Genomic DNA, 18,128 nt, shown 5'->3' with positions numbered 1-18,128 from the left:
GGGGCCTCTGAAGACAATCCAGAGCTAGCACTGGCTGCCGTCACAATTTTTTGGAAGAGGCATGGGCCACACCTCTCCAATGATCAGTGAGGTCAACTTTCACACTGATGGTTACCAGCTCTCTCATTATTGGGAAATTTACCGTTCAGAGGGTTTGTCTATTTTCTCCAACTCTGTCCAAAAATCAAGGCTTCAAAAAAAGGGAAGAAAATTCAGGCAGGATAAACAGCACAAGCATATTTGGGGATTTTAAAATCTGCCACCATGGGAGGATCTTGCCGCAATTTGTTAAAATTCAGCTAAATGTAGCTTTCAATGGGTTAAACTCACAAAACAGAGGAGCTGGAAAATGTGGATTTGGATTCAGACTATAAAGGGATTGTTGCACTCCCTAGGTTGAGAGATTAAATTAGGCAGTATGGGCAAGAAATGGGGAATATCTACAGCAGACTCAATTTGTAAGATGACCTTACAGTCCTTTTATATGCCGCATCAGTGGTTAGGATGAGAAAAGTCCTTTCAATGTTATTTGGCAAATCTCTGCTGTTTCAAGAATGTTTCCACCACCATGATACAAAAGCAATTAAAAGGTTTGGGTAAGAGAATAAGATTTCACAGTGGTTCTGGGAATTCAATGAATCATAGCAAGATCAGTGAGGGATCGGGGAGTCCTCGTACATGAAACACTAAGTTAGCATGCAAGTAATTAGGAAGGCAAATGGAAAGTTGGCCTTTATTACAAGGGGGGGGGGGGGGGGGGGGGGGGAGTATAAAAAAGTAGGGAAGCCTTGTTACAACTGTACAGTACTGATATAGTTTTGGTCTCCTTATTTAAGGAATGATATACTTGCACTGGAGGCAGTTCAGAGAAGGTTCATTAGATTGATTCCTGGGATGAAGGGGTCGTCTTATGAGGATAGGTTGAGCAGGTTGGATCTGTACTCATTGGAGTTTAGATGAATGAGAGGTGATCTTATTGAAACATACAAGATTGAGGGGTCTTAATAGAGTAGATGCCGAAAGGATGTTTCCCCTCCTGGGGGAATCTAGAACTAGGGGGCAGAGTTTCAGAATAAGGGGTTGTCCATTTAAGACGGAGATAAGGAGGAATTTCTTCCGAGGGTCGTAGATCTTTAGAATTCTCTACGCCAGACAGCTGTGTAGCCTCAGTCATTGAATATATTCAAGGCTGAGATAGACAAGATTCTTGAACTATAGGGGAGTCAACAATTATGAGGAACAGGCACGAAAGTAGAGTTGAGGCCAGGATCAGATCAGCCATGACCTTATTGAATGGCGAAGCAGGCTCGAGGGACCGCTAGGCCTCATCCTGCTTCTATGTCTTATGTGCTTATCATTCCAAACACTGGCACCTGCTTGACTACATCATCGTCCGAGCCAGGGATCGGAAGGATGTGTGCATCACCCGCGCCATGACAGGAATTGTCAACTGCTGGATGGACTACCGCCGAATCCGATCCATCATTGACATCAACATAGCCCCAAAGCGGAGGGGGCATAGGAGCAGTGCTACAAAAAAATCAATGTCAGGGTACTTAGACGAGACAGTCAGCGCCTCACAGCTAACCTGGCGTGCCTTGATGACCCCGAGGCGCAGAATGCCCACAGCACTTAGTCTGCCCTCCAGGTCTTCATAACCAATGCCTGCAAAGAAACGCTCCGTCACTCAACCAAGAAACACCAGGACTGGTTTGATGAGAATGATCAGGAGATCCAAGAGCTAATGGATCGCAAGCGCAGGGCATTTTTGTTAAACAACCCAACTTGGAAGCAGCAAAGCAGCATTACAGACGGCTTACGGCTGAGGTCCAACAAAAAACCCGGGACCTAAAGAACAGGCAGTGGGTGAAGAAAGCACAGGAGATACAGCAGCTGGCCAACAGCTATGATGTGCAAGGATTCTTCATCACAGTCAAGGCCACCTATGGTCCAAGCCACACCCCCCCCCCCCCCCCCCACACCCCCGCCACCCACCCTCTGCTGGCCAGGAAAGGGGAAACACTCATCAAGGACACCGAGCAGTCAGGGCACTCTGAAAGGAGCACTTCGAAGATCTCCTCAATCGAGACTCTGCCTTTGACGAGAGTGTTCTCGACTCCATCCCGCAGCATGCTACCCGCCACCACTTCAGTAAAATCTCAACACTGCACAAGGTAGAAAAAGCCATAAGACAGCTTAAGAACAACAAGGCTATGGGAATGGATGCACTAAAGTATGGCGGAGAGGCAATGTTGGCGTGAATACATGACCTCATCTCTCTCATCTGGAGAGAGGAGAGCATGCCGGGAGATCTTTGATGTAGTGATCATGACCATCTTTATAAAAGCGGACAAGTCCAAGTCCGACTGCGGCAACTACAGAGGAATCTCCCTGTTATCAGCCACTGGGAAAGTCTTCGCTAGAGTCCTCCTCAACCGTCTTCTCCCTGTGGCTGAGGAGCTCCTCCTGGAGTCACAAGCGCAGATTTCGTCCCCTATGGGGCACAATAGACATGATTTTTTTTCATCGCAACAGCTGCACGAAAAATGCAGGGAACAGCACCAGCCCTTATACATGGCCTTCTTCGACCTTACAAAGGCCTTTGACACTGTCAACCGTGAGGGTCTATGGAGTGCCCTCCTCAGTTTCAGATGCCCCCAAACGTTCGTCACCATCCTCCGCCTGCTCCATGATGACATACAGGCCATGATCCTTACCCACGGATCCATTACAGACCCAATCCATGTCCAAGACTGGGGTCAAACAGGGCTACATCATCGCCCCAACCCTCGGAATCTTCCTCACTGCCATACTCTACCTCACAGTAAATAAACTCGCCACTGGAGTGGGGACCTGTTCAACATTCGTTGTCTCCAGGCCATGTCTAAGACCACCCCAACCTCTGTTGTCGAGCTACAGTACGCAGACGAAGCCTGCGTCTGCACAGAGGCTGAACTCCAGGACATAGTCGACGTAGTTACTGAGGCGTACAAAAGCATGGGCTTTACGCTAAACATCCGTAAGACAAAGGACCTCCATCAGCCTGTCCTCGCCGCACAGCACTGCCCCCCAGTCATCCAGATCCACGACCCAGCCCTGGACAACATGAACATTTTCCCACACCTCGGGAGCCTCTTAACAAGAGCAGATATTGACGACCAGATTCAATATCGCTTCCAGTGCAGCCTTCCGCCTGAGGAAGTGTGTTTGAAGGCCAGGCTCTCAAATCTTCCACCAAGCTCATGGTCTACAGGGCTATAGTAATACCCACCCTCCTGTATGGCTCAGACATGGACCATGTACAGTAGACACCTTAAGTCACTGGAGAAATACCACCAACGATGTCTCCGCAAGATCCTACAAATCCCGAGAGGACAGACCTACCAACATTAGCGTCCTCGACCAGGCCAACATCTCCAGCATTGAAGCACTGACCACACTTGATCAGCTCCGCTGGGCAGGCCACATTATTCGCACGCCAGACAAGAGACTCCCAAAGCAAGCGCTCTACTCAGAACTCCTTCACTGCAAACGAGCCAAAGGTGGGCAGAGGAAACGTTACAAGGACACCTTCAAAGCCTCCCTGAAAAGAGTGCAACATCCCCACCGACACCTGAGAGTCCCTGGCCAAAGACCGCCCTAAGTGGAGGAAGTGCATCTGGAAGGGCGCTGAGCATCGAGTCTCATTGCCGAGAACATGTAGAAACCAAGCGCAGGCAGCGGAAAGAACGTGCGGCAAACCTGTCCCTCCCACCCTTTCCCTCAACGACTCTGTCCCACCTGAGACAGGGACTGTGGTTCTCGTATTGGACTGTTCAGCCACCTAAGAACTCATTTTAAGAGTAGAAGCAAGTCTTCCTCGATTCCAAGGGACTGCCGATGATAACGACTTATGTTCAAAGCAAGGTGTTGCTCTGGTTAAAAGATAATTGTCTTGGGCACCTGAAAAGCATTTGGTGTTTGAGCAACCAGAATTGCATACCTGCGCCCAAATACGACAAATCCAGGCGTTAAAATAAATTGTTATTTACAAGCATCATGTCTGAATGTAACTGCATGCAGACACACACGAGGCAACCGTTGTCCTTCAGGCCAAGCATATTAGTTGCCATGCACAAAGGCAGCAAATGAGATCAGAAGTCATTATTGCCAGTATGGTTCAGGAATGAAACAAAAATGAGGAATCATCTCCTGCAGATGAGAATGTAATCAAGGAATGGAGCTCCAAGTGCAAACGTTGGTGTACAAAACACAATGAAAACCTGTGCTGAGCTTGGAGGAAACTCCTCTAATATTAAACAAAGGTGAAACGGAGCAGGGAAAATACAGCATGCATGAACTCAACTCAGAGAGCTGACCAGGGTGTGCTTCAGCATTAGTAACCGTGTGCAAACATGTCTTAGCACACTCCAGACTGTCTGTGCAAGCAACAGAATGAATTAATGCTGGAGGTAAAGATAACTTCAATTTGAGCCTCACTGTTAATACAGGAATAGTTTGCAAATATTTTATCCCATTTAATCTTACTGTGCGCAGTTATACACTGCTTAAATTGGTTGAGATAATTAAGTTGCCGTTTATTGTACACAGCTTAAATAAATTAATTAATGGTGGAGTTGTTAAAATTCAAAACACTGCCTGTTAGTTTCTTGGTATCATGAATCCAGAGTTTGCAAGTTTGGATATTTCAAGCCAGCTGATCTATCAAGGCTTGTTCAGACATCAATAATTCAATACATTTTGATAAGCTTGTGATTCTTCCAATATTTGACATTACAATCTTTCCTTGGTACTTTCAACATATTACAACTCTACTGTAGCTTTTTGAATTTTTGAAAAAATTCTTGGGACATGAGTACATTTCCTGCCAATCCCTAGCTGCACTTAGATGGCAATGGGCCTTGAAGTAATGATTGATTGTGCGTCAGAGTAGTTTGCTCGGCCACTTCAGGGAATATGAAGAGTTGACCAATAGTCACGAGACTGGAGTCAGTCACATGGAGGCCAGACTGGGTAGGGATAGCAGTTTCCCCTTCCTGAAGGGAAGTAATGAACCATTTGGGCTTTTCATGGTTATTTTTCTGGTGCTACCCCACAAATTACCAGATTTAGTTTCACAACGTGCCATACTGGGATTTGAACTCAGCTTCTGAGTTGCTAAGCCCCACCTGATCAAACTATTCAGTTGAAAATATTTTGGACGTTTGCAGAATGAAAATCCATAGGATTACTGCATGAAGCAGTCTATGTCCGCATACAGCAAGACCTGGACAACATCCAGGTTTCGGCTGATAAATGGCAAGTAACATTCACGACTCACAATACCAGACAATGATCATCTCCAAGAGAGGGCGCCTAATCACCTTTCCTCAACGTCAATGACATTACCATTGCTGAGCCTCGCACCAGCAACATCCTGGAGGGTCACCATTGATCAGCTCAACTGGACCAGCCATATAAATGCCATGGGTACCATGCCAGAGCAGGTCAGAGCCCATGTCTTCTGTGGCAAGTGGCTCACATCCTGACTTCCCAAAGCCATGTCGCCACCTGCAAGGCACAGATGAGGAGCATGATGGAATACCCTCCACCTGTCTAGATGGGTGCAGCTGCAACACTAAATTTGGCAGATGGAGTATAATGTTGGAAAGTGAGAGGTCATGCACTTGGGCAGAAAAAAAAATCAAACACAAGTTATTATTTAAATGGAGAAAGATTGCAAAGTGCTGCAGTACAGCAGGACCTGGGGGTACTTGTGCATGAAACACAAAAGGATAATATGCAGGTACAGCAAGTGGTCAGGAAAGCCAATGGAATCTTGCCCTTTATTGCAAAGGGGATGGAGGAAAAAAAAGCAGGGAAGTCTTGCTACAGTTATACAGGGCACTGGTGAGGCCACACCTGGAATACTGCATGCAGTTTTGGTTTCCGTATTTGCAAAATGATATACTTGCTTTGGAGGCAGTTCAGAGAAGGCTCACTAGGTTGATTCTGGAGATGAGGGGGGTTGACTTATGAGGAAATGTGGAGTAGTTTGGGCCTCTACTCATTAGAATTCAGAAGAATGAGGGGTGATCTATAGAAACATGTAAGATTATGGGGGGGCTTGACAAGGTGGATGTAGAGAGAATGTTTCCACTGATGGGGGTGACTAGAACTTGAGGGCATGATCTTAGAATATGAGGCCGCCCATTTAAAACAGATGAGAAATTTCTTCTCAGAAGATTGTAAATCTGTGGAATTCACTGTGGAAGCTGGGACATTGAATAAACTTCAGGCAGAAATAGACAGTTTCTTAAACAATAGGGGGATAAGGGGTTATGGGGAGCGGGCGGAGAAGTGGAGCTGAGTCCATGATCAGATCAGCCATGATCTTATTGAATGGCGGAGCAGGCTCGAGGGGTTGTATGGCCTACTCCTGCTCCTATTTATGTTCTTATGTAAAGGAGTGTGATGTCATCCAGGAAAAATCAGTCTGCTTGATCGGCACTTCATCCATTAGCCTAAACACCCAATCCTTCCAAACTGGTGTACCATGGCTGCCGTGTGTACTCTCTACAAGATGCACTACGGTAACTCGCCAAGCATATTTCAGCACCTCCCAAACCCACAAGCTCCATCACTTTGAAGGGCAAGGGCACCAGGTCCATGGGACCACCACCATCAAGTCACACACCAACCTGACTTGAACACATTGCTGTACGTTCACTGTTGCCGAGCCAAAAGGCGGCAGCTCACTACCACATTCGCAAGGACAAATAGGGATAAGCAATAAATTCCAGCCCTGCCAGTGATGCCCATCCCAAGAATGGAAAAACAAAAGGATCAACTATATCAAGTCCAACATAGCTGGAAAATATTTCCCATTTGTGAAAGTTTTTTTTTGAAATGGAGAAATATATTCAAAGACTCTCACTTTCTTTAACATGCATAAAGAAAATTGATCCTGTGAGCTATTACATAATAAATGATACAAGTTATTAATATCTAAAAAAAACTTACTGGATCTTTCACAGGCCAGTCAGGGAAACGCGTTGCATCACAGAGATGTTTAAGATAATAGATGCTACAGAAAAGCTCATTCTCAAGTTGGGGATAGCTGATGGCAGGGATAGGGCAATATTGGTACAGTGCTCGTGTGTTACTTTGCAGGCGTGGGGTAAAGTCTGCTAAATGGGCAGCAATCTTCTCAATCGTTAGACGCCTGTAAAAAAACAAAATTTGACTGGTTACACCTCAAACATCTTAATTTTCATACATGGCATTGTCTTCCCCAGTTAAATCAGGTTGAAACAAAAACCGCAAATGCTGGAGATCGGAATCAAAAACAAAAATGCTGAAAACGCTTGGGTCAGGCAGCATTGGCGAAGAAAGGAAAACTAAGTTGAAGTTTATGCCTGAAAGGTTAAGATGTGTCCTTCCATTACAGTTGCTGCCCGACTTGCTCAGTATTCGGTTTTTGTTTTACATATCATGAGCTTTTAACGTACTTTCAGAGTTTTATGAATCTGGGGCTCAATTTGAGATATGTTCGTTCTGGGTAATGTGACTCATCCCATTTTAAGTAGCCAGAAGCAACATCGAGCATTTTCAGGTCAGACGTAGCATAGCTACTTTCACAGTAAAACTCCCTCTACTCTGCTGTGCCTCAAGCTTAGAAGATAGCACCTCAACTGTACCAGTGTGATATTAATCCCATTTCAGCAGTCATGGTTTCAGATTTCCAATTTTGTAAAAATTTAGTACCAAATTAGAGGCAGTTTTGTACTGTAGATTGGTGTCACTAGGAAACACTGCCCGAGAAGATTTCACATTGAACCCTTATAAATCAGCAGACACTCAAGTCCCATCTGATCAGTGTGGGCTATATCTGAATTCAAGGCCCAGATGTGAAATACCAGAGGTCAATACATTGCACTACCCAAACCTCTATTGCTTTTAGAGTTTACTGCTCATTTTGCATCATTCCTGAATTGTTACCTCTTTCATAAAACCACCTAGTACTTCTTCAAGATAAAATGCTGAGCAGGGAGCAAATTTGTGACTTTAAAACTGCTAAGTAGTCAGGAGTGTCCCGAACAGCATTGCATTCCTCTACCTTAACTGTGCTCATTTCAAGTACTTTCTCACAATTTGAAAATAATCTGTTTGGAAGCAAGTTATAGGTTTGAGAGATTTTAACATAAAATGGCTAACACTAACATAAAATGTCTGATATAACATGCATGTAGGAATATGGAATTGGCTTAAGTTAGTAACTCAGACAAGTGGCCAAGGCAACACTAATGGCATTCCTGTTGCTGGTTAACTGAAAGCTTCAATGAGGTAAGGAGGAAGAGCAATAATTTGAATTTGTATAGCAGTTTAACAGTAAAACAGGGCTGCGTTTGTCATTAACCACAATATAGGTTTAAGCTAGAGTGCGTAATAGTCTGTTTGCAATTTCTGACCGATCGCGCTTGCTTCTGGGCTGACGGGTGCGACTGCATGTATGTAGGGTTCAGCAAGATGTTCAGAATGAATCTCCTGCACATGCAAGGGTCATAGATTAGTTTATTACATGGGATGTGCAAAAACATTAAAACTATAAGAAATAATTGTCAGCAAGTTAGTATAGAGATAAGAAAATTACTGAAGTAAGTGAATGCTTCTCAGTAGCAAGAAATCCGTCCTTGTAAAATTACAGATTAAAGGTGCCAGCTGACTTTTGCCAGCTTTCCACCAGAAGCAGGCCAGAAGACACCAGGTGACATAGATGGATCACTACAGGGTATAAAGAGTGAAGGCATCTGGTGCAAGTGTGCAGCTTACACTTTGGACACTACAGATGAACCTCTGTCTATGGCTCCATCCAACTCTGACCGGATGCAAGTTATTGTGGACGCGTGGTGCTTGCGTGTTAATATGACTGCATCCGACACAAATTGATATCAGACTATCCTTATTTGTAAATTGCCTGGAAATATGCTCAGCCGTCCCAAGTACTAGTTCCTAGAATTCATTTTCTACGATTAAAATCTGCAACATTTACAAGTTCAACATATTTATAATGGGGCTGATTAGGAACATGTGTATTCACCAACAGTGTAGAACCCCCAGGAAAGTTAAGCCACTACCTCATTTCATTGCTCCAAATTGCTTCTGGAGTGTCAAATTCACCTAGGAAAATCTCCGAAAATTTTTCTGGCTCATAATTTTCCAGGTAACAGACCATTGCTTCAGGAAGAATATGTCCTAAGACACTCCGTTGTACCAAATCTTGTCCTTTTGCCTGCATAAAATGGAAATAAAAAAAGGAATGTTGCATTTGCCTTTTCCCCCAATGCTGATAACCTGGTTTACACTTTGAGCAGTGTGAAATGCTAAAACATGATTAATAAACCAACTTACAAATACTGCTGGAAAATGTAATCGCCATGATGAATGGGTCCACTTGGTTACCACCATGACCAGTACCATGTTTGTATCTTTTCCAACTTGCCAAATTCAGACATTTAACCAATACACGAGAAGGAACACTAATATTCTTGACTGCATTAGACCAAGAAAATACTAACCACAAGAAAGGATAGTCAAATGCCCAAGGCCCATATGAGGAACTCATGACCTTGACCAAAACAGTAAGTACACAGTACAAGTTCTGCACATGTCAACCAGAAGGAAAAAGGAAGATTTAAAAAACTGGATGAAGCCTCTGAAGATAGAAGGGGATGAAATTGATTACAGGAATGCTGAAAACTCAGACAGAACACACTCCAGCAAGATTCAGCAGCATATTTAAACGCCTTCAACTGAACAAGAAGTTACAAACCCAGGAATCACAGATCAACTAGCGTAATGTCAATAGTGGCGAAAATATACCAGTGCTTTCAATCTTCATCCAAGAAGCAGAGGGCATGAGACTTGGTTTGACTATGCAAATATATTTGAACATTCAACATGCTAAGCAAAATTACAAGTTTTTGTTTGAGATGACGACCAAATTGGTTGGAGTCAAAGAACTCATGGCAAATTAACAATTTTAAACTGGCTTATTAATCTGAAGCATGGACACTGTTTATATGGGTGGCACATTAACTGGTGAATGCCTCAGGGATAGTTTTTGGATTCCCTGTTGACACCATTCAGATTAAACTGCTTATTTTATTACAGTATTAGATTTGCTGATAACCAAGTTATGCAGTCAAGTGACAAGGAGGTTCTCAAATTTACCTGGAGGTGGCAGAAAGTTTGCAAACAATTCTCCACATTAATCACATGTACTTAAGTGTATAGTCATGTAGTCTCAGAAGAAATTTGTGAAGTGTACACAACTTATCAATTGCTGCAAGAATTTAATGTAAAGTAGTTACCAACAAGGCTAAGAAATTGTAGGGAAGTCAGTCAAAGCAATTCATTTTAGCCTTAAAGATAATTTGTATGACAATTTTATTATAAAGATCACTGGTGAGAAATTTGGAATAGTGTGTGGAGTTGTGGGAAATCTAGCTTAAAAAAAAGGCTTCATGCACTGTACAAGATTTAGAAAAGAGCAACAAAAGCGATGACATTTGGGGCACCAAATTATGAAAAGCTCACAGAAAAACTGGTTTTCATTAGAGAACACACTAGGGAGAAATTACTCTACTTTAAATACAGAAGACAATTTCCCCCAAAGGTTTAGGAGGTAAATGTAACATGCTGTGGTATTGGGCCACAGTGTGGGAACTCGGGTTTGATCCCTGGTCTGTAGAGAGTTAGCAGGTCTCAGCCAGGGAAGCAATAAGGGCGCAATTGGTAAAATATAGCCAGACTCCCGGGGGGGGGGGGGGCGGAGGAAAAGAGAAAAATGCCAAGGCTCCTGATCTTCATGATCCAGAGATCTATACTGGATAATGTACAGGCGAAAATCAGGTGAGGGCAGAATCAGATTCAGCTACAATGCACTCAACTATTTATAAACCTGCTAACACCCATCAACGGGGCTGACATATGAAGAATGGCCAATTGGAGGAGGGGTAAGAGGTAGCTGCTGGCACCTGAGCATCAAGAGATGTGAAAAAATGAGATTATAAAATGCTAAAAAGAACACAATTTAAAAAAAAAACTCATTTCTAGTGCCTTTCATGATCACCCGATGTCCTAAAGCACTTTACTGCCAATTAAATACTTTGAAATGTAGTCAGTGTTCCAATATAGGAAATGCGGTAGCCTCTCTGCTGTTTGTGGGAGCTTGCTGTGCACAATGTGATGAACAGATAATCTGTTGAGGGATAAATATTGGCCAGGACACAGGATAACTCCGCTGCTCTTCTTTGAAATAGTGCCATAGCATAGTTTAACGTCTCATCTGAAAGACGGCACCTCTGACCGTGCAGAACTCCTTCAGTACTGCACTGGAGTGTCAGCCTAGTTGTGCACTCAAGTCTCTGGAGTGGGACTTGAACCCACAACCTTCTGACTCAGACTGCACAAGATATTCAGCCTAACCAGTCCATGCTCCACTCGAGCCTCCTCACATCTTTGTTCATCAGCATAACCCTTCATTCCCTTCTCCCTCGTATGCTTATCGAGCGCCTTCCCTTAAATGCATCTATACTATCCGCTTCAACCACTCCCTGTGGTAATGAGTTCCACATTCTCACTATCCTGAGTAAAGAAGTTCCTTCTGAATTCCCTACTGGATTTCTTGGTGACTATCTTATATTGATGGACTCGAGTTTTGCTCTTCCCCACAAACACTCAAAACCTCAGAACTTTGAAGACCTCTATTAGGGAAAAGAGACCCACCCTGTTCATCCTATCCCGATGGGTGTACCCTCGCATTTCTGGTATCATCCTCGTAAATCTTCTTTGCACCTTCCCCCCCCCCTCCCCCAAAGCCTCTATCCTTTTTATAATATGGTGACCAGAATTGTACACAGTACTCCAAGTGTGGTCTAAACCAAGGTTCAATACAAGTTTAGCATAACTTCTCTACTTTTCAATTCAATCCCTCTAGAAATAAACCTTAGTGCTTGGTTTGCTTTTTAAAAATAAAATATCCTTGTTAACCCATGTTGCTACTTTCAATGTGTATTTGTACTCTGATCCAGATGAATGCAGGTTACATAACATGCAGGAAGAGCCTGGAACTGGAAAACAGGAATAGAATTTCCCCCTTCTAAAAAATGGAAAGCTTGAAAGTTAAACCTCGATTTGGCTTGCAGCATTATAGTGGCCTTGCTCTGCATTTTAGATTCAAATCCACAGGGATTGAGGCTATATTTGCACTGCAATTACAGCACTGGTGTAAAGTGGAACCCCTTTGCACAGATGCTGGTTATAATGCAAACATGGTCTAAATCTGTCAGGGTCTAACCCAACACTGAAGCAAAGTACGCGACTTCTTGGACAAGGGAGTCTCACCTCAATCAGGTTGGGCTTTATCTATGGATTTACACTATATAAATTTAGCTTTGGTGTGAAGTAGAAACTGGTAACACAAATGCAGCTTTAGAATGGCTATTTGAGATGGTGATGTGGTTAACCAGATTAAATTAGCCTTTATGGTTTTATTCATGTTGGCAAAAAAGTGCCTGGCATGGATTTCCACCAATAGATATCTAGCTAAAAGCATTATGATTTTCAAATAGTGATAGTCTGGAGAAGACCAAGCTTTATATTTAAGTTGCCAATTGAAGAAATACTTGTTTTTACTGTTGTTGCATCGATCTTAAAAAGGAAAGACCACATACATTACTCAATAATACCATTGGGACATGATTATTCTGAGACACAACGGCAAGCAAATGAGGGAAGCTCAGCACCCAAGATCATTATTTCCCCTCGGGACATCTTGGAACATGGATACTAAATAGGGACAGATTTGGCAAGAGGGTTGGGTACACCAGGCACTGCAGACATTCCAATGATTGATCAGAAGCAAAAGGGTGTGCGGACCAAATAGATGTTATTTGGTCACTTATTTAAAACAGTGGCGAAAGCTTGCAGGTTGACTTGAAACTCGAGCTGAACAAACATAGAAACATAGAAAATAGATGCAGGAGTAGGCCATTCGGCCTTTCGAGCCTGCACCACAATTCAATATCATGGCTGATCCTTCACCTCAGTACTCCTTTCCTGCTTTCTATCCATACCCTTGATCCCTTTAGCCGTAAGGGCCATATCTAACTCCCTGTTGAATATATCCAATGAACTGGCATCAACAAAACTCTGCAGTAGGGAATTTCACAGGTTAACAACTCGGAGTGAAGAAGTTTTTCCTCATCAGTCCTAAATGACTTAGCCCTTATCCTTAGATTGTGTCCCCTGGTTCTGGACTTCCAACATCAGGAACATTCTTCCCGCATCTAACCTGTCCAGTCCCGTCAGAATTTTATGTTTCCATGAGTTCCCCTCTCATCCTTCTAAACTCCAGTGAATACAGGCCCAGTCGATCCAATCTCTCCTCATAGGTCAGTCCCACCATCCCGGTGCATCAGTCTGGTGAACCTTCACCGCACTTCCTCAATAGCAAGGATGTCCTTCCTCAGATTAGGAGACCAAAACTGAACACAATATTCCAGGTGAGGCCTCACTAAGGCTCTGTACAACTGCAGTAAGACCTGCCTGCTCCTATATCAAATCCCCTAGCTATGAAGGCCAACATACCATTTGCCTTCTTCACCACCTGCTCTACCTACATGCCAACTTTCAATGACTGATGTACCATGACACCCAGGTCTTGCTGCATCTCCCCTTTTCCTAATCTGCCACCATTCAGATAATACTCTGCCTTCGAGTTTTTGCCACCAAAGTGGATAACCTCACATTTATCGACATTATACTGCATCTGCCATGCGTTTGCCTACTCATCTAACCTGTCCAAGTCACCCAGCAGCCTTTTAGCGTCCTCCTCACAGCTCACACCGCCACCCAGCTTAGTGTCATCTGCAAACTTGGAGATATTACACTCAATTCCCTCATCCAAATTAATGTATATTATAAATAGCTGGGGTCTCAGCACTGAGCCCTGCAGCAACCCACTAGTCACTGCTTGCCATTCTGAAAAGGACCCATTTATCCTGACTCTCTGCTTCCTGTCTGCCAACCAGTTCTCTATCCACGTCATTACATTACCCCCAATACCATGTGCTTTAATTTTGAGATTTCAGCTTCTGGATCATTGTTTACAATTTATTTTATACTGACCTCTTCCGATCTGAATGCCTGTTTCAGGTGAGTATATTTCAAAAACCTAGAGGAAAAGAACAGTTTCATAAATTTGATCGAGTTTTGCCCAATGCAAACCTGACCAAAATGTTTGTGTAAACAAAGATCTTTTCTCCATTAGGAATGTGTGTTGATGCTCTCACCTTGCAATAGGAAGTACATTGGAACCCGTGTACATCATTATAAAGAAAAACACACCAGTGAGATAAAGGCGAGGTAACTGTGGATTGTCCTGCATCACATGGTACAACAAGTTGGCAACCTTCTCAACCAGAATGGGATCAAACGTTACCAACAGCTAAAAAAAAAGATTTAATGATTTAAAGTGCAACATTCTTTGATCAAAATATCTCAATTTAACAGAAAAATTAAATTTACTGCCATATTGTTCATCTTGGGTCAATTCCATATTAGAACAAAAAGATACAAAATGTCACATGGATTGGATTTAAAAAGTCCTGTGTACCTGAACAATATGAGAGAGGCATGTATTGTCTGTAAGCAGCCGCTTGATTCTGGGTAGGGGTCTGATGATTGCATTATCCTGATCCCTGGAATATGGAAAAAAGTTCACAATTCTGGAGCATAAAACAGGGTTATCAAAGACATACAAAAGTCTAGAATTGTTACTTAGAAAAAATTGAAAAGTACACTGCTTTCAAAGACATCTACTAGTATTAAAATTCTTTAGTTTTCCTTTGTCATGTCGATCTTCTGTACTCACGACTTGGTAACATTTTCTAACAGTGCTAACACCAAGTTGATGCCTGCATATTACTTTTAATAATTCACCTGCTATTCACTTTCCCACCACTGGTGGTGCCAGTTGCCAACCCGACTGCCACCTCACTAGCTACAAAGCTGAAGTTATTTATTGCTAATATATAGTTTTATTTTGGCGTTTAATCTTTCCGCCCTCATTGCTCGACCCCACTCCACCCTTTCCAATTCCACCTGCTGCCAGATCGCTCTATTGCTAGCATCAACAAGAGCAGGCATTGACGAGATCCAACACCGCCTCCAGTGCAGCCTTCGGCCGCCTGAGGAAAAGTGGGTTTAAAGACCAGGGCCTCAAAACTGTCACCAAGCTCATGGTCTACAAGGCTGCAGTAATACCCACCCTCCTGTATGGCTCAGAAATATGGGCCATGTACAGCAGACACCTCAAGTCGCTGGAGAAATACCACCAGTGATGTCTCCGCAAGATCCTACAAATCCCCTGGGATACAGACGTACCAACGTTAGCGTCCTCGCCCAGGCCAACATCCCCAGCATTGAAGCACTGACCACACTTGATCAGCTCCGCTGGGCAGGCCACATTGTTCGCATGCCAGACACGAGACTCCCAAAGCAAGCGCTCTATTCGGAACTCCCTCACAGCAAACGAGCCAAAGGTGGGCAACGGAAACGTTGCAAGGACACTCTCAAAGCCTCCCTGATAAAATGCGACATCCCTACTGACACCTGGGAGTCCCTGGCCAAAGATCGCCCCAAGTGGAGGAAGTGCATCCGGGAGGGCGGCAAGCTCAGAGTCTCATCGCAGAGAGCGTGCAGAAATCAAGCGCAGGCAGCGGAAAGAGCGTGCGGCAAACCAGTCCCACCCACCCCTTCCCTCAACGACTATCTGCCCCACCTGTGACAGAGACGGTGGTTCTCGTATTGAATTGTACAGCCACCAAAGAACTCGTTGAGTAGAAGCAAGTCTTCCTCGATTCCGAGGGACTGCCTATGATGACTATTGCTAGTGCCTGCTTTGCTTTTTACCTAATCAAAGGCCTCTCTAGCATTCGAATGCCACCATGTAAAATTTAATTATTGTGCCTCCTTCACACCTTCCTATCTGTCCTCAAAATATAACCGCTCTCCACACTGCATGGAGTTTCCATTCAGATATTGGACGAACCTGAGTTCAACCCAATGAATAAATAGTGAAGACACCACACAGACATGTCAGTTGCCATTCAAAAGCGAGATCTATTTTACAGACATCAGGGCATCCCATCTTACATGCCAATAGAATGCACATCAAACCATACAGGCACACAAAATGAAACATTGCCCACCTTTTAGAGGTAATACAGAATGACACCACACAGATAAAAAGGAGACACCTAGGAGCCAGGGATACTTAAAACAATTTTCAAGCCAACAGGTCAGAATAATAAAACACTATTAAAACACATTGCTCAGATACTTCCAACAAACAGGTCACAAAAAGTATTCAGAAACACCAGTATGACATTAACTATACTCAGACAGGAGATAGCATGCCACTTTAGCACATGAAGCAAATCATAGAATTCACAGCTCTATACCCAATGGGTTCTTGGTCTACACTTGCTGATGAAGACCAACCCTGAAGGAGGGGTCTTTACAACCAATACACATCCTCGTTTATAGTTTTGAATGCCAATCCATCCATCTGGACCCCACCCACCCACCCCCATAATCTCATCCGACCCCGTTCCCTCAGCTATAGTCTCATCTCATCCTGTCTTGTCCATTCATGTTGCATTCCCAAACACAACCGTGGGCTATTAAAAGAGAGGTCTTTTGTTAGAACAGTCTTTCTCCAGCCAGTTGCCATGCAAACTATAACGAACGCGTTATATTCCCTCTTAAACTCTGATTAAACACAATATACCCTATATTCTCGAAGCAACTCAAAAAACAGATCATAGAAAGACACTGATACCAACACAAAAGACAAGATAGATACAATCAGATGTGCCAACACAAAGAAACAAAGCCAAAACTGCACAAACATTTAAGACAAATCTCACTACAAAATTTAGTAATCAATCTCATCCAACATCTAGTGTTTTATAATTCTGCATCAGTACCTCGACAGTCAGAATGAGACCATAGACATTAAAGCCCAGAATGACATTCAGCACATCGCAACTGTACCAACCCTTAAACAGGAAGTCTACTCCAATTGACCCTTTACATTGTTCCTTTTCAAATACGTATCCAATTTTCTTTCAAGTGCTGTTATAGTGCCTGCCTTAATAGCCACATTCCAATAAACCTCCAAAAAAGATGTTAACCGCCTTTCCTTTATTCTCCTGATGATGATCTTCAGTCTATGACCGCTTATTGCTGATTAGTTAAAGATTTTCAACAGGTTGATCAAACATCTTCAAAAACGAAAACCTCTACTAGGTTCCCCTTAACCTTCTCTGTTCGTGTGAAAAGCACTAATGTTTCAACATTTCTGCATTGCTGCAACATATGCTACCATTATAGTGGCTCTTTTCTGTACCTTTTTCAGAGTTCTTACACCCCACCTATAAATGGGGTGCCGAGACCAGCATTCAATATGCCAACTGTGACTTAAATATGTTGCATGAATTCAACACCACATCCGTGCTTTTATATTTAATGCTCGTTAGAAATTAAGGTTACCTGAAAATGTGTGTTTAAATGATTGTATGTTTCTGCTCAAGGCAAGTGAAGGGTTAATGTACAAGCTATATTTTACCCGAGAATGAGAGTTGTACTTTCCTCAGAACACTTGCATTTGTACTCTTTTTAATGAGTTAGATTAGAGAATGCATAACATGTTGACTTCGTCTTTAATTTGGCCAATGAAGACCCAACCTAATGTTTCTTTCATTATTACCAATCAATTATAATGCTATGGTAGAATTTGGAGCTTGCTTAACATTAAAAGTTAATTAGTATAAAAGACACAGAATGTGTTATTTTGGGAGTTAAGAGTTTCCATGGCAACCAGCTGGAGTAAGACTGTTCTAACAAAGGACCTCTGAACGGCCTACGGTTGTGTTTGAGAATGCAACGGGAGGACAAGGCAGGATGAGATGAAACTACAGCCATGAGGGAACAGGGCCGGACGAGATAAGGGGGGTGTCCAGATGGATGGATTGGCCTTCAAAACTAGAAGAAAGATGCGTAATGGTTGTAAAGACCCC

At 43.2% G+C, this 18,128-nt stretch overlaps 1 protein-coding gene across 1 annotated transcript in view; it reads right to left on the bottom strand.

The window, feature by feature from the left end:
* LOC139264238 (dnaJ homolog subfamily C member 13) overlaps positions 1 to 18,128 on the bottom strand; it is a 186,094-nt gene that overhangs the window by 63,851 nt on the left and 104,115 nt on the right. Inside the window, exons 30-34 of the mRNA XM_070880388.1 lie at positions 14,660 to 14,744; positions 14,337 to 14,491; positions 14,173 to 14,218; positions 9,117 to 9,271; positions 7,003 to 7,204 (exon numbers count right to left, since the gene is read on the bottom strand). Of these exons, the coding sequence (XP_070736489.1) occupies positions 7,003 to 7,204; positions 9,117 to 9,271; positions 14,173 to 14,218; positions 14,337 to 14,491; positions 14,660 to 14,744 (643 nt within the window). The remainder of the gene's footprint in view (positions 1 to 7,002; positions 7,205 to 9,116; positions 9,272 to 14,172; positions 14,219 to 14,336; positions 14,492 to 14,659; positions 14,745 to 18,128) is intronic.

This window comes from Pristiophorus japonicus, chromosome 5 (assembly GCF_044704955.1).
Source record: "Pristiophorus japonicus isolate sPriJap1 chromosome 5, sPriJap1.hap1, whole genome shotgun sequence".
In the NCBI taxonomy this organism is placed as follows: Eukaryota; Metazoa; Chordata; class Chondrichthyes; family Pristiophoridae; genus Pristiophorus; species Pristiophorus japonicus.
The sequence above is the reverse complement of the archived record's forward strand: the minus strand, read 5'-3'. Positions and strand labels throughout refer to the sequence as shown.